The sequence below is a fragment of the Athene noctua genome, chromosome Z (genome assembly GCF_965140245.1).
Source record: "Athene noctua chromosome Z, bAthNoc1.hap1.1, whole genome shotgun sequence".
Taxonomy (NCBI): domain Eukaryota; kingdom Metazoa; phylum Chordata; class Aves; order Strigiformes; family Strigidae; genus Athene; species Athene noctua.
Window position 1 is genome coordinate 52,680,580 of NC_134077.1, and position 20,810 is coordinate 52,701,389.

The 20,810-nt window shown below is 38.1% G+C and overlaps 1 protein-coding gene across 1 annotated transcript in view; it reads right to left on the bottom strand.

Annotated features, from left to right (window-relative positions):
* Positions 1-20,810, bottom strand: part of LRRC2 (leucine rich repeat containing 2) — an 83,207-nt gene that overhangs the window by 60,659 nt on the left and 1,738 nt on the right. Inside the window, exons 2-3 of the mRNA XM_074931782.1 lie at positions 10,359-10,504; positions 114-324 (exon numbers count right to left, since the gene is read on the bottom strand). Of these exons, the coding sequence (XP_074787883.1) occupies positions 114-324; positions 10,359-10,483 (336 nt within the window). The 5' untranslated portion in view covers positions 10,484-10,504. The remainder of the gene's footprint in view (positions 1-113; positions 325-10,358; positions 10,505-20,810) is intronic.

Consider the following 20,810-nt stretch of genomic DNA (forward strand, 5'->3'; position numbering starts at 1 on the left):
AAAGCATCAATTTCATACGCATTGGCAAAAAAAAAGTTTTGGGGGATTAAAAGTTACAACACTAAGCTACTCAAACACTTTAGCAATAGAAACATATTTTCCATTATATTTACCATCCACTGCTCCCCAGACAGATGAAAAATAAACTTGTTTCTTTCTTTATTTGCTTCATCTGACAAAACATGCCTCTTCCGGAGCTGAGGAATCTTTCCATAAGTGTCCAAAATCTTCTTGTCAGTGTCTACAAAGCCATTCTTGAGGTATTTTGATTGAGGAATGCCTTTCTTCCGGCACTCTAGTATGAAGTTCCATTCCTGTTTTATCCTGAAATAGTGCCAAAAAAGGGCTTATGTGAATCAGCTGAAACAATACAGCAAATAGGTCTTAAAGCTTCATCTTTGTTTGCACAATTACTTAACAAAATATAATTATGCATCTAATGTATTGACCATTTAAAAAAAAAAAAAAAAAAAGTCATTCTTGGAGTCATGCTTAGCTTTTCTGTACTTACATATAGATTTCAGATGAACAGGATTTCACTTCCTGACTATAAAACAGTAATACCCAGGGAATAACAGAAAAGTGGAGACTGAGCGCACTATCACAGCATGAATGATGTCTTTTATTTCAATAGGGTAAGAAATACATTCTTCTGAACATGTCATATCTATAAACAAAAACAAGGACCTGGTGATATATGCAAAATTTTTCAGTTGGAAATACATCATTTTAGAAAGTAAGAAGTTAGAAATATTCCCTTTTCCCTGCCCTTTCTTGTTCAAGTATAATGAACTATTTTTCATTTCTTACACATCTTCCAATATCATCTTAGAAGGTGAAGGTAAAGGTCAAAGTTATCACATGCCAACTAATTTCATATTCAATTTCAATGTAACTTTAGGCTCACCTCCAGGGCAAACTTTTACCCATATAACTTCAGGTGTAAACTCAGTTTGATATAATTAAACATTGCCAAAAGCACGAGCCTTAATTTAAGAGAGATTTATTTCAGCTTAGTCAATTAATGAACAGGTTGATTAACTGAAGCAAACCTTCCTTATACCAAAATAAGACTCTGCAGAGCCCCTTGCATCATAAAACTAATCTCACGCTTTTGAATGTTAGATTCTTGTTGTACGTGAGATTCATTTATGTGGTCTCCACCCTCTGGCAGAAGTTTTAAGCTAAAGTCTTGAAGAAAACTGGTAGAAGAAGAAAAGCACAATATTCAGGATAATGTGCCCCCAAGAGGAAGTAAAAAATGGCATGTTCCAGAAAGAGAATCGCATTCACGTTTGTAAAGTTCACGTACAAGGTAACAAAACCTGTACATGTATTCCTAGCTAAGCACTGGATTTTTCTGTAAAATGCTAAGTTATTAAAAAAATAGCACATGAAGCAGAATGTCTGATTCTGAGACACGTACAAGAAATCAAATACAAGTTTAGGTACAAGAAACATCTTCCAAACTTGGAGAAAATAAATAAATTTTGGACACTCATAGCAAGGTATGAGATAGAAACTGCAGAGCTGAGTATATTTATGGGAATATGATAGTTTAGATTAAAAGTCATATTTGACTCAGTGCTATCAAAATAAATCTTTAGGAATCAAAACTGCATACATAACAGGAAAGGTATTACTGTTAGACAGCTGTAAACTGCCCAACACATATTGTGGCACTTACTAAAACCTTAGGGGATGTTAGAGAGACTTGAAGGCAGAGAGCACAGCAACAGCAGAAGGTTTCACCTATCAGCCTGCACACAGCACCTTGACATACTGCAGACAATATACACTTTCTAAAACTATGTATGACTGCTTATCAGAGCAGATAGCCTGAAAGACCACAAGAGGACCTGATTTAGTTTCAAGGAACAGCACATTATACATGGGTCATCAGAGAACTACAGGAAACCCCTTCTGTAATGTCCACAGTGTATTCCCATGCAAGATCTTTATAGAGAGAAAATAAGGAAAAATATCTTCTACGAGTATTTCAGAAGATGAGCTACATATAATGGTGAAGTTGGTTAAAGTGCAGCTTACTGGATAAAGTGCTAACAGACTGCATGAAGACAGAACAATCTCAGAGGCAGTACATTCCAATGAAACCACTGTAAGGATCTCTTTCTCCCCTCACTTCCAAACATAAAAAAAAAAAAAAAAAAAAAAGGCATTTATGTTCAAATGAAGAAATCAGAAGGCAGTCTAAGCTTTGTTAAATTAAATGTAACAACACAGAAAAGCAAGTGAAGTAACTTACTGCAGGTATACAAATGAACAGGAAAAGGATTTCTAGAATACCAGCAGAAAGTGTCTCAGAAATACAGTGGGAGCAATAACATCAAGGTGTGAAAGAAGAAGTGAAGGAATAGTTAAAGAAGTTATTGAGAGCTGCAGAAAAGTTATTCATCCTTGGCTTCAATTTTCATTAGAGAGATCAGTATGCTCTTTATCAGTAGGCATCTGGAGGACTTTCTGATATTTAAAGTGTCGATACAGGAGGCTTGAGAATTAAAAAATATATACTTGAAGTAAATCTCCTGGTTTCTCTAACTGTGGACCACTTTACACCACAGCAAGCTGTGATATGTAAATGAGTTAGGAAGAGAAAGGCTGGACAAGACAGAAGACATGTCCAGCAACACATTCAACTCAGGGAGCCCCTAGAGGGGTACTTGGAGCTGCTAACACAGCCAAGAAAGAGTCCAGCGTAAACTGACAACATCTCAAAATCTTTTCTGAAGCTTCTTGATAAACAAAGACAAGAAAATAGGTTAGAGCAGACACACTTCCCTAGCCTATTTTGTGATCCTTCAATATGCTGCATCTGATACTTCTGGTTACAGAAGGAGAGACATCAAAATACCTGATTGTGCTAGGCAGCCCTACCGAAGGGTGTTCCCTCCAGCTGCAGTCTGGAAACGCTCAAATGACAGAATTTTCCTTATCAGCAGACATGAAAGTTGAAACACCTCTTTCAGATGCTTTGAAACATGAGCCAGTTCAATTTTTAGTGTGATCTTGCTCATTTAATCTATAATTTGAACCCCAGAGACCACCAGCACAACAGAGGGTAGACAATGTAATAGTAAGAGGTTGCTAGGAAAAGCTAGAAAATACCGCTTTCATGTATTATAAGAAACATAAACAGACCCAAGCCACCTATTCATCTTTTTTCAAAACTCATCTACCAGTAAGCATATCTAATTAGCTATAAAAGGTCTGTATTACTGTGTGAAGTGGGTGGGAGGTGTAGTGGGTGGGTAGGGAAAAGTGAACTGAATCCCCAAGGAAGAGAACAACAAAGGGATCTGAAGCGTTAAAAGGCATGAACTGAAAAGGGCAAAAACCTGGTATACTTTTTCTAAAATTTTCTAAATAATTCTAGCTTTACTTACCACTGCTGTACTACTGTTTCTCACATGCTTCTCCAGTCCTCCACATACATCTTTTCTGGCCCTCTCTGAAGTTTAACTCAGCATTACTGCCCTCTCTTTTCCATGGAATTCCTTCATTTTCTACCAAAGCTGTAGATATTTGATCTTAGTGCATAATTCAATGCACTGAAAAAGCTTGCCCCCAAGATATTTCTTTTTTTATTCATTGCTCTTCACTCATGCACAAAAAATGACTGACTTGTTTCTTACTGTATAAATTCCACAAAGGTTAGAAACTTAACAGACAGAAGGAAGAGGTCAAAATGTCTAACTCCCAATAAAAAGTAAGGCACTGAGCTGCTGTACTACACCTCGGTGTTGGGTCTTTTGGGTAGACCCCAGGAACACAAAAGCAGAGGGCTCAGATCTAAAATTTTATTCTCTCACAACAAGGAACATAGAAAATAGCAAGAAAGCAGCTACATTAAAGATGAAAGAATAAACTGTCATCTGACACTTTACTGTTAACATGTACGAAACACAAATCTCAGGAGGTTGTGACACATTGTCAGCCAAATAAAATAAAATGCACATAACAAAAACCACTGTTAACCCAATCAGTGAAATATTGACCTCAGAAGAAAGACAGGCATGAAAAATAAAACCTGGTTAGAAATTCAACATGGTTATCACACACTGATGTGGAAATCATGTGTCAATTTTCTTCTTTGTTCATACTTTAAATGATGGCAACATGCTCTGTTAAGCTTTAAAAGAATGTCTGCTTATGGTCACTAGGCTAAGTACTATGTACAAGCACATTTTGAACAGATGGAAAGTGAATTAATAATGGAGCAACAAACATGCATAATATTGTACAGTACATGTCAGAATGAAAACATGATATATCCCAAGGGCAGAGGGTCTAACAGTTTACAACCCCCTCTTATACACCCAGCATACACCCTAACCAAATTAATCAGTATGAGCCTTCTGGGCCTGGAGGTATGACTTACATCAAGCCAGTATGTATCATTAAGCAAAGATTAGAAAGCTGTAATTTGCAGGTTACAGTTGAGATCACACCAAAGGGATCTATTCAGCTACATGATTGTTTTACTCAGCTCTGCCATTGACAAAAAAAATCAGATGATGGTACTCCTTAAAAGATCTTTATGAAAATAAAGACCATTTTAACTCTTCCTTTGTGACAATCTTCAAAGAAAATAGAATTACCACATACGACATTTGTCTTATCTGGAGGTTATTGCATGAATTTCCAGGGAAAACAGGAGAGACAAAAAAAAAAAAAATTCTACACAAATAAAATCAGCCGTTACATACACTAATATACTTTGAGAGAAACTAAATTTCTGGTCTTGGCACTTTAAATACTCCTGATAGTCCATTCACATATGTCATTTTCACATATGACAAAGAAATGAGTTGGTTACAAAATCACAGCCCTTCTGAAGTTTATGTCTTTTTATTACTATTCAGTAATAAATTATTCTGATCTTCCTCTAGAGCTTGATCAAACTGTTGCAGTCAGATTAAAGAAATAACTAATATTTTCAATATGCAAAATGTGGGTGTTAGTCAAGTCAGCCTAATTTATGTGGGAGTATGAACACAAAAAAAATAATTTTTCTGGATATAGGACCCTAGTGAGATCTAAGGTTCCAACTCAACTAACTACTCCAGTATTTCCACTTCAAGCATGCAAATAGTCCAACTAATTTTTAAAAAGGCTGATTGCATGCTGCTTATGTTTGTCAAAAAAAATATATGTTTCATACTTTTATATCTGTAATCACAAAAGCACACCTGTCACTAAAGCAGACTGTAAAAGGTATAGAGGAAAGGTTAATTCTGACAAGCTATTTCCCAATAAATTCCTGTTTCTCAGTAAGCTTTCAAGGCAGTACACTGTAGATATGAAACAAGATCAGCAGAGAAATGGAATATTCCAACTATTTGCATTTTGGTTAGTGCTGAACTTGTCTTCAGGTAATCATTACTCAAACATTACTTCAGCATATCTGCAGCAAAGAGATTTAACAACATAGTATTTTTAATCATAAATATTGCCTTTCAAGGATATGGGAGTTCCTTGTGTGGCATTTTAGACTGTCCAACAAAATCACAAATCTAATCAACCTGATGCAAAGAATTACTGTAGAATAATTTCAGTGATTGGACCCTTCAAAGGAGTGACTAGCTTGGAAAAGAAGAAGTTTGCATTAGTAAGGATTTCAGAGCCATCCCAGTAAAAGAGGAGTAGCTGGGTTACTTTAAATGGTTCTTCCTTCTGCACTTACCACCTGCTCAATGCCTGATCAGAAGGTCTTGAGGAAAAGCTGTAATTCTTAGGTAAAGAAAGGAAGTTTCATTAGATGGCACTGTTTCCTCTAAATCAGGATGGAAGAAATAGCCAGGACACTAAATGGTGTCACCAGTTTAGTACTCCTGGGTGATGTTTAAATCAGAACCACTAGCCACACAGGATCATTAAATAATCCTATGAAATTTTTATAAGAGCAGTACAGTTGAACTGGAGCTCAGCCCAGACTAATATTCCTGATGGATGAGTAACGTTTGCTTCAAATTCTACTGGACTGATTTCATTTCAGTCTCACTGCCAAGTTCTCCCATGGGTTATAGAGGATTGTGTCTGAATAGCAGCCTTTATCTTTCAACCCATTTGCGTGCATTATATTAGATGCAAGGCCTGTATGCACAAGTGCCTAAGAACAAAGGCAAATAACTTAAGTGGTTATTAGTGCTGCAGATCTACTCCCAACTTGTTGCCCATAATTTGTGTTTGAGGCTAAAGACTCCCAGCTTGAGTTTTAGTCTTCCTTAGAAAAATTTCTGAATTGTATATTGAGTGGGAGAATAAATATCACAAATAACATCTTAGTTCAGGGACAAATGGAGTTATAACACAGAAGTTTGGCAGAGAAATTGAGACAAATTTATTTTATTAAACAAACACATAACCTCTCAGGGAAAAAAAATCACTGTCTACCTGTAGAGAGAAAGTTTTCTTTTGACTTTTAACATTCAGGAACTTCATAGCTCAGAAATGTGACACATGCATATTTAGCTAACCAGACACTGAGAGGAAATTTTTGAGAAGAGACACACTGGAAGAGGTAGCTGAACAAACTGTTATCTTTGCTGCATGTTTGGTTGGTGGACAGGGGAGACTGTGCCATTTCACAGCAAAGATTTAGATAGCTAATCTGGGTAAACAGCTCTGGCATTTCCTCGCTTGAATGCTTAATGTGTCAGCCTTCAATTTTTAACTTACCTGCTTTTCACACAGAAGACAAACATGTTGCAATCTTTCAAAAAAAAAATCTAACTGTAAACTTTCACTCTCATTACCTTTCCAAAAAAATGACTAGTAGAAAGGAAAAATTAGTGAGGAAAAACATCATACCACATCAAGTTAGTCTGACAGCATTCAGGATTTGAGGGTACAATATAAGATTGTTCACCACTAGCAGAATTTAGAAGATGAAATCTAAAACTGTGCTATAAACAGAAACTTATTCCCATAATACGGACTTTCAAAAACACTTAGATAACCGCGGAACAGTGCACATTTTTTGTAACAGTTCATGCTTTATATCCTATGGGAGATTTAGAATAGGCTTGTCTGATGGGATTAAGGACATGAAGTAAAATTAAAATACTCTTGCACAACCCTGCACTGTTTCTTTTTCTTTTACACTCAGTTTCTGATTTATATATGTGCCCCCACAAGTAGGGGTTCCTTAAATTGCCATACTTCCACAGTCCCACAAAACCAATGGGGAAACAGGGGACTGAATTAATTCCACCCAAAGTGATCTGATAACAGCATCTCAGAGGGCCAGATACCAGCTTCTCATAATGTTCTCAAGTAGACTGTTCTTCAGAATCAGCTTTCACTGACCAGCTGCTTAAACATCTGTTCCAGACATGTAAATTCCCCAAATGTCTACAATACCTCATCATTAATGCAAACACAGTACAAACTTTGCATTTATTTGTGGTTTTCCTCTTTAGAAAATCTTCAGTCAAAAAAGAGAAATATCTTACATGTAACTGCTTGCTGATTCTTCATGAACTATAGTACCTTGCCCCAAGGCAAGCAGAGTTCCCAAGAGGTTAATTGGAAATCTTTCCTCAAATAATACATACTACATTTCATTACATATTTTCAGGTCGTTTTACATAGCAATATGGAAGATAAGGAACTGCACAATCTGAAGGGCACTAGTGAATTGCAACCTTTTTGGAAAAAAATGATTAAAAAAAAAAAAAAAGCAAAGCAGCCTTAACAGGCCAGATTCCAAACTCATCTCTTACATGAGTATATTTGCAGAGAAACAGTATTTATTTCAGCCATACTTGGGAATTCAGTCTGGTTGCGGGCAAAAATAAACATCTATCTTAAATGCTAGAATGCAGTTCTTGATTTCGGAAAATGCCTTCTCTGAATGTCTTTTTGGAATTATCATTTTAGTTCACAATCCTTTTCAAAATACTTTCTTACTGTGACTTGACAGTAAGTACTAACATTGATTTCAGTGGACCTACCTGACAGTGGTAAAATGTTAGTATCTGAGTAGAATACCAGAATTTGGTCAGGTCGCACACAGAACTCCTTAAAATAATGAAATATATCTCTACAGGGAAATACTATTTCTATTAAACATTTAATTATCATTACAATTTTATCTATGCTTTTGAGCTAACAACGAACAAAATCTTGTCCTACATTTGGCCTAATCTTTGGAAGCACTGAAAGTTATCTAGGAAATAACTTGTGATCTGATCTTTAGGACCTAAAGCGTCGGTGGTCACTGCACACCTCATAAACAAAGAGGATTTTTCTTTTAACTCAATTATGCATTTTATTAACGATAGTTTGATGACTATTCTACCAGTTTTATCCATTCTATGAGGCCTGCAACATAAGAATGAACATGACCTATGCCATTCATTTCAGTGGGTGAAATAGTGATCAGTCACATTCAGGAAATAAAGTCTGATGTATTTCCTCCTTTTTCGCCAGGACCTCTAAAAGAAGCAGGACTGATTGGAAAGATATTTCATAAGATGTGCAACAAGAAAAAGTACTGTATGAAAACTGCAAGTGAAAGGAAGAAAACAAAAATCCTTTGCTGAGAGTGCACTTTGAACATTTTACTTCTCTGCACCAAATCCCAGATTCCCCATCCAGGAAAATAACAGAATGACTTTGGACCTCATTAGTGGAAAAGAGCAGAACAGGCTGTCAAGCTCCAATCTTTCAGCTGGAGGGGTGGCTACAGACAAATAACCCCAGGCAGAAACGGCAGGGAGAACGTATTGTTTTTATGGAAAACACAAGTCACAGTAAGAAATGAGGTTTAATGTATGCTGCTGACAAAAACACAGGAGCTGAAATTAGCTACCTCAGAGCACATAAAGTTACCATCTTTTCCTCTTCCATACAGAAGTTCCCCAAGCCCGGTGCTTTTGGTTTGCTTTTATACTAGTGAAGTCAGAAGTTATCTTCTGCACCACAGAAAAACAAAAATCAAACAATACATGTCAGGGGCGTGCTGACATTCAGGTCCACATTTGGTCTGACCTTTTGTCAGTTCAGAAGATGACTGCATGCGCCGTAGGAACCTACAGATGTGGATTCCTAGTTATAATATTATTTTTATGAAGAGAGATGCAGTGGCACCCCAAGAGCCACTAGCTGACATAGCAGTAAAATAGAGTCTCTGCTTTATCTGCATTAGAATTGCACAAAGCCACTTCTTAATGTAGCATCTGAGTTTCATTCAAACCCTTTCACTTCTTTTTTCAACCATAAGGGTAACACTCAACAGCAAACTTTTCCTAACCCTCAGTTCACACCAAGAAGAAAGCTTATACTTTCTACAGAATTTATTCTGAAGGATGAGCTTAATTTTTCTCTTTTTTTGTTAAGATTATGTTTTTTAATGCAGGCTTTGGGTAGAGGTGGGAGAACCAAGACTGTGACTACAGATGTTTTGAAGAGAAAGGTCTTGCAGAAAGGGCAATCAGACTTGGTACTATCCTGGTCTCCTCTTAGCCCAGCTGCTCTGTTGTCAGCATAGCTGCACTGGCAGTGAGAGTGTATGAGTGGGAGTCTCCTGAGACAGCCAAAACACCACATAAGGTTCCGTGCAACGATGCTCTTAAACAAGGGCACTGTTTAACCTTGTACATTTTATTTTTAAAGCAGAAAGTGACTTTTATTGCTTTGTTCTCTTCTCAGAAGGGAAAAATGATGTCATATGTTTCCAGCATCGCCAGGACAGTATAATACTTCACTGTCTCTAATGGAAATTAATATAAAGAAACAAAAATATTGTTTAAAGAAATAATAAATTAAATATATTAAAAACTATAACATGATTAATGGGTATAAACATTATAATCAAGGTTCTCTTTAATATTTGAACAAGAAAAAAGTCCTCTGATAATTCTTTTATTCTATCCTCTCTCTTTCATTCAGAAACAATTGTGTGTCCACTTATTTAATTCCTTTTCTTTCTCGTGTCAGGTCAACAAAAAGACTTGAAAGTATTTCTTAGTACTGAATTTTAGGAGTTTTCATTAATTCCATAATAAAAAGCCATACTTTTATATAGCATATAAGAAATAGAAAGGCACAAATTTTTTCTCTTCAAATCAAATCTATACCAGTAGACAATAAAACACACAACTAGTAAATCACAAGCTACATAAGTAAGAGTGGGGACTAATGAAATACAAGCACAGTTTGTGGTGTATTTCTCTTACAATCATCGTAGGAAAGGAGGCAAGAAATCATTGAAATCAAACACCACCACCCCCCCAAAAAAAAATTTAATCATCTGATAGTGCTTAGTATATGGCAATGTTAGTGGATAACAATAATGGATTCAGCTAAAATGAACAGCAGAATAGTTGGCTTACTTCTCCAGTGAGCTTTTTTCTAATCGTTCTTTCTCTTTCCTCTGACGTTCTTTGTTCTTCTTAACTCGAGTTTCCCACAGTCCTCTTATGAGAGAAAAGTCAAATATTATCACCTGATGCCCCATACTGTCAACATTAATCTTCTCCTGCAAGAACAAGCAATCATGAACACTTCAGTAAAGAAAAAATGGGAAAAATAAGCAACTAAACCATCATGTTTCATTATCTGGGAAAAAAAAGCTGAAATCATAAGAAATATTAACATAGTATGCTTTCCATCTTGCCTAATTTGTCTAGGGTTTTGTGTTGGCAGTAATCAATGTAGCATACAATTGACTTCTACAGAAAACCTATGGCAATAGATATCAAATTTTTTGTATTCCTTGCACTTTTCCCTTTCCAAGATAAAAACTCAGTTGCATAGAAATACTCATTTGATTAAGTGACACTGATGAAAATATCTTCAAAGACTTTTGTATTTTTAACAATTTATGTAACTAATATTAAAATGAGAATACAAAAAGAATTTATTCACTGTAAAACATGCAAAAGCACTTCATCTTGGGTTCCCATGTATTGATCCTTATGCACCCAAGCTATCCTTTTCCAGTGAAATCCGAGAATTTCCAGAGTTTGCATAAGTAGGTGCTTATCTTTGAAAGGGATTGAAAGACGAGTCCTGTAACATACAATGAAAATTTAGCTATGGCAGAGATAAGCTGCAGGTTTGTGAACACATGGTCCTGACCTGGTTTGAGTGAGTGGCAGGGGGTTTTGGTAGCAGGGGAGGGAGCTAAGGTGGTGGCCCTCTGTGAGAAACATCTTGAAGATCCCCCAGCTCCAATTTCAACCTGCCTTTGCACCAAGGCCAGGCCAATTAGTGATGGTGGCTGCGCCTCTGCAATAACGTATTTAAGAAGGGGAACCTGGGATGAGTGGCGGGGGTTGTGAGGAGAACATCTGTGCGAACACCAAGATCAGTGGAATGAAGGAGGAGAATGGGGGAAGCTGCACTGGAGAAGAGACTCCCCTGTATGCCATAGTGAGAAGGCAGGGCCACTCCCCTGCCACCCATGGGGGTCTACAGTGGAGCAGATTCCAATTTGCAGGCTGTGGGGGGCCCCACGCCAGAACAGGTGGCTGCATCCTAAGAAGGTGAGGACCCTGTGGGAAAAAGTCCCTGCTGTTGTAGTTCAGTGCGGGGAGGATTGCAACAGGCAAGGGTGACCCACACACTGTAAGGGACTGTGTTGGACTGTATGTCTCAGTTATTGCTGTTGCACCACCACCACTTCCTGGCCTCAAGGTCTTGTCGACATGGAAAAGTACGCTCTGGAGAAGAGGAACTGCCCCTAACAAAATCATGACATCTGCCCAAATCTGAACCAGGGTGAGGAAGACATGCAGGCCGGCACGACCACTGTGAATGCCTGGGCATGCACACACGGAGGACCTCGAGGAGGCACGTATTACAATGAGCCCCATGGAAATGGGTGGACTTTCAGGGAAAATTGTGGGGACTGGGACAATAAAAGGACTGCATACTCCTCTCTTGGACTCTCTCTCTCTCTCACTCTTGTCATCACTCTTAGAGCTTGGAGCACCATCACCTGTACCAAGTCCAAGCCAATAGTATACCACTGGATTCATGGTGGTGGTAAACAATCTTGCTGCATGAAGTGCTAAGGCTTGGACAATAAGCCCAAGCCAGAGTTGACCTATAGATAAATCCTGTATATTTTATAACTGAAACCATTGTGCTAACAGGTATTATACTAAGTTATAACAAACCACCTCTTCTGATGTAAAAGGTGGAAGTTGAAGCCTGAGCAACAGGCCCCGAGACGATACTGCTAACTTAGTGTGTAGTCACTAATGAAATATGTATGCTCATTAATGAAAGATGTAGCTTACATATCGTATACTCGTTACTGGTGATGGATGTAATGAAAACATGTCTATCCTGAATGTATCTCTCTTCTTCTCTGTGTAGGGGTAAGTTAACAAAGCCGTGAAGCCAGCTGTTGAGCCTTGGGACAGACGTATGGCCTTGTTTTAAAAAGAACATAAATAAATGAGATAAGGAGGGAAACTCCCTTAGCTACTCCCTTGAGCCCTGGCCAGGCTCTGGGGGAATCTAATGTGAGACTGAAACCAGATGTTCTGCTCAAAACAAAGGTGCCAGCTATTCTGGCTTGCTGATTTTTAGGTATATAAGGCTGCGCTCGCTCACAGCGACTTTGGAAGCCTCACTCATGGGTGGACGCACTCGGTAGGATTTCCCCCTTGCCGGGACAGGCTCTGCAAACCCTTGCTGTAACCGGGGCTGCCCAGCCACTGCGGGGCTGGGTGATGGTAATGTATGCAAGTGGTGATGGATCTTTCTTAATCACTATTCTCTCTCTCAGGTAGTAATGATTTGATTCATTACACTGTATTTCCCTGTTTGCTTAAGTGCACTATTCTGTCTTTTCTTACTGCATGTTTTCTGTATTATTCTGTTACATTATTTAGTTATTTTGAGTAAAATATGCCTACTCTTTTCACTCTGGTGTCCGAGTTTAATTGGTATCCCTAATCAGCAAAACACTGCATCTCTACAGTTTTCTTGCTTCGGGAATCTGATTTTTTTCTTTGTTTTTCTCTCTGTCCTAGCACTATTACCAGTTGTGTGTACAATAAAGTTCACAAGGTTCTATGGCATCTGACCTCGTTTGTGTCTTAATCTCACTCTTGGGATCGTTTAAGAACCCTCCCTGATATTGGATTGGGACACACGCCCATGGGAGTGACTTATGTCGGAGCTGGCTTGTGAAGGACTATCTCCTGTGAGAGGGGGACTGTGCTGGAATGGGGAAGGAATGCCAGAAGTTTCCCCTCACCCTGAGGTGGAAGAAGCGGCAGGACTGACCACACCCCCCATTCCCTTCCCTGTGCCGCTGGAGGGGAGGAGGTAGAGATATTAGGAGCAAAGATGAGCCCAGGAAGAGGGGAGGGATGAGGGAAGGTGTTTTCAAGATGTGGTAATGCTTCTCACTGTCCTGTTCTGCCTGTTAAGTGTTGTTGTTGTTAGTGTCTGTATTAAATTTATGTCCTTATTTAATTCCCCTAATGAGTCTGTCTTTTGCCTGTGTCAGTAATGGATGGATCACCTCCCTCTGTCCTTGTCTCGAGTCCTGAGCCTTTTGCTTTACTTTCTCCTTTCCACCACTGAAGGGGAACAAGGGAGTGAGCAACTGTAGGGTAGCTGACTTCTGAGCTCAAACCACCAAGCCTTTTGTTTTATTTTCTCCTTCTCACCACAGAGGGGGAAGTGAGCACCTGCATGGTGCTCAGTTCCCCTCTGAGTTCAAACCACAACAGGTCCCCACTTATTAGTATGTGTAGAATTACCTTCCAACAATAAAAGGCTTGGTGTCAATGTATAAGGTCCTGTGTAGTTAAGAACTGCTGAACTGGATCCTAACTCACCAAGTTTTCTATATTCAGTTAAAATCACAGAAACTTCTTGCAGGAACTTTGCCCTTACTGAAGTACTGTGACAAAGCTCCTATTCCCTTTAGCGGACATGATGCTTGAACTTGTCCTAATAAGAAGACTCTCTTCTCTTTATACAAGAAAAAAAACATGCCGTAGTATCTCTGAAGACCTGGGATTTACATCTTGTGAAACACTGTGACTGGCAACATGATGTTTCTTACTAAACTGTAGCAATGGTTTAGTACCAACAAAGGAAACAAATCACCTACTAATCACTCATGTAAGTACAGATACAAATTTTGATAAAATAAGTAAAAAGTGTATTCTCTCGCTTGGAGTCACGGGTGAGAGTATAATCATCACAGTACAATGGTTTTCATGAAATGTGGCTAGATCTTCTACAGAGGACTTCTGCCATGCTTACTTCTTTATAAAATGGTTTGCTGAACCACTGCAAACAAGTCTTATAAAACAGAAGTTCGAAGCCTTTTTAAAATAATTGCTCCTACCAAGATAAAAGCAGTGAAAAGGAAAATCAGTTATTTAAACTTTGCTTGAAGTTTCATTAGATACCACATTTATTGTACCATTCATAAGCTTAGGGAAAAAAAAATAAAAGTACCATCTACTGATCATTTTAAAAACAATCTGTCCCTTTATTTACTGGGTGTTTTCAAGCTTGTGTCTATTACTTTTTCCTCAGACCTTACTGTGATCATGTTTTCCAAGCTCTACGTCCTTTCACTGGGGCTATCTATTATCTGTCCTTCTGCTACAATATGAAGGAGGAAGGGGAAATTATTCTCCCCTCTGCATTTTTCCTCTTGCAACTTTGGAATTGTCCCTTTTCTCTTTCACCCCCTTCCACCTATATATCTCTCTGTAATACATAACATATAAAGGAATAATTTCTTCTGAGACAGAAAAGCACCCTCATGTCCTGTTGAAAATGTACAGCATGGACTAAAAATGGTTATGCATAGGTACACCAAGAAGAAAGGTTCCTACATGTCCACCATTTGTCATCTCAGTAAGAACCACCCTTACAAATACCTCTAAGTATTGGCACAGAGACTGCTCAGAGACCAATATTTTTCTATTATAATAGTCTTCTGTATTTTAGGAAGTTTATATAAACTGCTACTTTGCTGTTCATAAAGCTCATCCCATTGCTTATCTTTGGAAGCACTAACAATAAGGCAAAAATAGTTCCCAACCTATCTGGAACTGACTGCTGACAACAAACAAGTCAAAACTTCATTAATAGCAGCATAATGAGAATTGTGACCTTATTCTCAGTGAACAGGTTTATCTATAATCAGTTGCACCCTTCTGAAATGTATTCACTAATAAATTACAGGAAACTGCTTACCACGTAAAATAAAACATTATCCTCTGCTGCCCAAATCAAGAAACCCAGTGACAAGGACTTTGCCCTCATAGTAGCTGCAGACCAGAAGTCACTCTGAAGGATCTAATTCATTTTAATAGACAAATTTATAGCAGTGTGTTTTGTTAGAATGGATATTGCAGGAGCTGAATTGCTGAGAGACAGTGAAGTGGCAGCTGGACACTTGAAATCTGTTGGAACTTGATGGCCTTAATCAACACAGTCTGAATAAACTGTGAAAGTACTCTATTTCCTGGACTTGTTCCCCACCTTCCTGTCTCCCAGGTTAAGTCATCTGTTCTTTATTGAGAAACTGATGTATTAGACATGTAGGTAGGAAAAGTTCATACAGTTTTTATCCACATACTGGATTAGGCTGCAGTGCATTGGGATTTTTCTTCATTAGTAAAACCAAGCAGAGAAGGAACTTGGGTGGGAGGGGAGAGGTGCGTTGCCTCTCATACTTAGGCTCTTCACAAGTAATCACCGTTAACATTTTTCCCATTGTCAGAAATCACAGAAAAAGTGAGGTTGGAAAGGGCCCCTGGAGGTCACCTGGTCCAACTGACTTGCTCAAAGTAACCACATGGTTATTCACCCAAATATACACATACTTCAGCCCCCTTCCTTTTCCAATTTTCCCAACCTTTTGTAATTCAGCATTGCTCCTTTCACACTCCATACTTACAAGTGCTCATTAAGAACAAGCTTGGGTCATTCTTGTGAAGATTATCCTACCCACTGATATGGCAATAAATGAAAAACAAAAAAACATACTCAAGTTGTTTCTCACCCAAGAAACAGGCAACCTTGCTTTCATTAAGGACAAGTCCTGAACCACAAAAGCAACCATGGGTCACACCTGCAAGGGACTACTTCATAACTACACTGAGTTTGCAGCCTAATGCCATCTTCATTGGCTGATATCTACCTCTAAATTATGCTGTAGATCATCAGCACACCTTTCTTGAACGATGTATTGGTTATAACATACATTTCAGTCTAACGAGTTATTAGTGAGATCGATCACAAAAACAAGGCTCTTCAGTAATATATGATAATGAAAGCACAGTGCTTTACAGGGAGAAAGGGATTCAGGAACATAAAGAGAAAGCAAAGATGTCATTTGCAAGAGAATCACTTGTGGAGAAAATGGTTCTCTGTGTGTGTGTCTGTGGAAGCAAATAATCTTATCCCTAACCATTTACACCTCCCAAGAAGTAATCTACAAGGCCTTAATCAATATACTAAAAGGCAACACACTGGGAAGTCAGTCTGATTTCTTATCTTTCTCATAATGGTTAGTTAGAAACAAAGCTGGCTATTCAGGATACTTTTTTTTTTTCACTGATTGCAAAATTTTCCATTCATAAGCAGCTACACATTACATTTAAGGAAATATTTTAAAGTAATATATATTTAAGTAATTAATTTTAAAATAAAAAAAGCTTTTTTGGTAATAAGCATTTGTTTTATTTGGCAAAGTGATACTGGAGTTTCTAATCAGAGAAACTTGTATTAATGGCAGAGGAAATATGTTTCTCTGTTTCTCTCCTTCATTCTCTTCATACTTTTCTTAAGAGGAGGGAGAAAAAAATAAAAGAAATTTATCTTTGGGGAAAAACATTCCCTTTGAACACTCTCTTCTTCCTTAACTAGCAGGCTAGGTCATCTGCAACCTTGTTTCAGTTTTCATCAATAAGGGGCTCACAAGAATCCTTTATAACTAGCACTCCACCTCTCTATATTCTAAGCCACAAAATCATATTTGTCCCCTCAGGGCTGTACTCTCAGTCACAGATACTATGACTCACAAACTTTTCTCAGCTTCACCATTCCAGAGCCCTGCACTTTCACTCAAGCACCCTACCAAAACCCTCTCCTCAACTCTCTCCACCTTACCCTACTGCAGACCCCATTTCAACACTTTCTTCTTTCCAGGTGAACTTAATAATCCATCACTTCTTTGGGCCAGTTGAGGTGAGAAGAAGCACTTGCTCACATAAAAGCACACTTTTGCTATCAATATTTGGCTTTATGTCTCTAATTGCCATGAGCTAACCCTGAATGCATGGACAGAGCAAATGCCTTTATGACACTTCTGTGAGATTTCTGGTCTTAAAAAGAAGACAACACTGTTCTTTACAATCTTACAAAAATTGTATTAATTCAACTGTGGGTATATATATATAAATAGGCCTATTAATATCAAACAGTCTTTATGTGTATAGAGATATTGGCACTCTTAAGCATTTGGAGGATTAGTTGACAAAAAAGCAAAATCTTAGTGATAATACATCATATGTTTTCATTTAAATTATACATTAATGCCAAATGTTATTGCTAGTAAAAGCGTCTGCTCAGATAGCTGTATGGATTATTTATATCATTTATATTGTAATTTATTGTATTTTATTGTATAAATTCACCTAAAGATACACAGAGTTCTCTAGTATCTACATTAGGCTTTCTCCTTTAAATAGGAGTACCCAGGAGCTCTAGACCAGAATCTATTCAGTAAAGTGTTGAAAAACTACAGAATGGAAAAGAAGATATCTGCCTTCTGATGTCTATAATTTTTATTATTTTCTATTTATTGTTATTCATGTTGTTGTTACAAAGATATGGGTACTTTATATTACATCACCCCACCAGTAAAACTGGAGAGATTCAATATGTTACCACTTAAATGCCCTTCCTCCCTTCAGTTACTGATATCTCCATCCCTCATTTACAGCTCTGTCACAGACCTGCCAGAGGTTTCCAGTCATCTTTGACAGCAGCCAGTAATCTCATGGCCACTTACTTGTATATGTTACCACCTAGCCTCTGAACCCAGAGCAGGTGCTTTTTTTTTTTTTTTCCTGGGCTTAATAAAAAAAGGCTGAAATGATGAATTGCAATATATATCCATGAGTGTAACCAAACTGGGATATGGAGCAACACTCAGGCAACTGGATTTCAGAATGAGACTGCCTTTTGTCAGCTTCTGGTGTTTAGCGCTGAAGTTACATGTGCTTGCATCATAAGATGCCATGGTCTGTCTGACCTTTAGAAGCAAACTCTTTAAAGATGAATAAGCTAAAAGTAACACTGAATGCCAGACAGAGGGCCTTCCACAGAAAAGAAGTGCTCTTCAAATCAGCAGCTTCATTGAATGAAGAGTTTGCCGTCTTTCAGCACTCAGCATCTGAAATATACCAATGTATAGATGCACTAAGGAGCATACTACAAGATATTAAGGACAAGGCCAGGTCTTCTTCAAGGAATGTAGTGGAGCACAGGGGAAAAATTGTCATAGATATGACAACTCTGTGGCCTTCCAGGACTAACTGTATCAATTCTTCTATGTCTTCTCCCTGCTGTCTCTGTCATGTCTGTGGTGCGTTGAATACAGTCAGTCATAAACCAAAACTATACTGGCTTTATTATACCACAGTCTAGCCTCCTCTGAACACAGCTGGCACCAGTGTTAATCCTGGACAATTTGCCTGTCCACTGTGTATTCTGTAGAACAAGAGTTGTGTCTTCTCTTGAGTCTGGAAGATGTCCAGCATGGTTTTGATACTACAGATACAGTCAGTATTAGTCTCTGTCACAGCCCTCCTGAGTTTGTATGGGGCCTGGCTGCGCTTAGTAACAGCACTGTGTATACTTTCCTTTGATGCTTTACATGAATTACCAAATTATAAATGTTTTGGTTTCTTCAATTTGTTTAACATCCTTGTACACTTGGGTCCTTTTTCTTTCAGATAATGACTGTGAGAGATCTGCTGCAATCTTATGAATATTACTGGCAGGATTACATAAGGGAAAAAGTGGGTGAACATATTTCCTACCAATCTTGCAAATAATTTCTTAGGAAATAAGCTTACTCACACTGTGCTTCAGAATGACCAAGTCATTTATCTCACAAATCTTTAAATAATTTTAAGGAAATCTGACATTTGGACAGCAACTGAACACATTTTTTATGTTATCAGGGAAATATTAATTACAGAAACATGCTGTGGTTGAAAGAGCAATAGAAATAGTGACAACGTTCATACTATACTATATTGCGCTAACTGTGCACAGCTTGTAAGTGAGTTAGTGCTGCCCTGTGTTACTTGGGGAGCAGGAGAGGACTGCAAAGACGACTACCTAGTCCTGATGCCAGTAACAATGTCTTGTTGTTCTATGCCAGCAGGGAAATTTCTGCCCTGCTAATATGGCTGGTTTATCTGTCATTAGACTTGCTGAATGTGCAGATTTGACGTTCAAGAGTGTTGGGTCAGGGATCCAAGTTAGACTGTGCTTCGGGTCATATATGCCTGCATGTAATAGCTGAGTCCTGGGGGACACATGAGCAGGGCCATGCTATGTATCACAGCGGCTGCCACCCTGAAGGCCTGAATCCACAGAGATCCAGCAAATGCTGCTGCATCACAGAATAAATAGAAGAGGAAAGGGACAAGCTGCTCCAGGGCTGGAGAAAACAGTCATGACACCTGGACACAAGCCCAGATGTTTTGAGAGTTTGAAATATTCCCTCCTGGTCTCTGAAGAGCACGGTCTCAGACAGCCGGCTCCTAGATAAACAAACACAGACAGACAGTGACACTTTCAAGCTATTAATTAGTCCAGCTTCCACTGAAGTTAATTTCAGAAATTACTTGTTTTGTATATCACAGGGATTAATCCTGCATGCTCTGATGAATCAAGTCCTTTTTGAGCTTTCTGTTTTAGCTATTTCATAAAAGAACCATTTCAGAACAGAATTTGACATTAGCCTCTTTCACACACAAATAAATAAATTTTGCATTGTTTACATACCACAGCTAAGAGAGCAAATGTCTTTCTTTACTACTACTTTACTTTCTCTACCCCTTATACTTCAGGTAGAAATAACTATGAACATCATAAAATTAAAAAGATATGTGAATCTAGATATGCAAAGACTGAGCTTGGTTTCCACACATTTTATGTGCATATTTCTCTTTGTCTAGTGCTGCAGCACAATACCTTACTGACAGTTTTCATTAATCAGTTCCTGTTCTAGATGTAAATTAACCAGTCTCACAAACAAGATTCCTCTTTATCACTGCAGCCTTCACATCTTGATTTTTAGACATCTTTTCACAGGGTTATTAATTAATTAGGTCTTTAATTACGGATTAATTACCAGCTGAATCACAATATTCCTTATACTTCCTCAACTCTTGTAGAAATAATATGTTTGCCATCAAGCATGATAGATGTTACATATGCAGGGGGATTTATTACAGATGTATTCCCCTAGCTCTTTGGTAAGCTGACTAATTATTTAAAGTGATTCTTCCACTAACAATGAAGCTACTGAAACACTGGACTGACGTCTGTGACATAAATCCATTCTCTTCTTTTTCACTGGGCATTGCTGAAGAGAGGTCTAATTCTCACGAGACTGAGAGAGGGCTGATGTATTTGAAATGGGCATATATGTTAAGGCCGTTCCTTGTCAAAGGAAAAACAGTAAACTCAAAGGCATGTTACATATTTTTAAAGGTGGTTGAATCTATGAATGTAGCTTTAGTCAGCAGGTAAAAACGATTGTCTTAGGT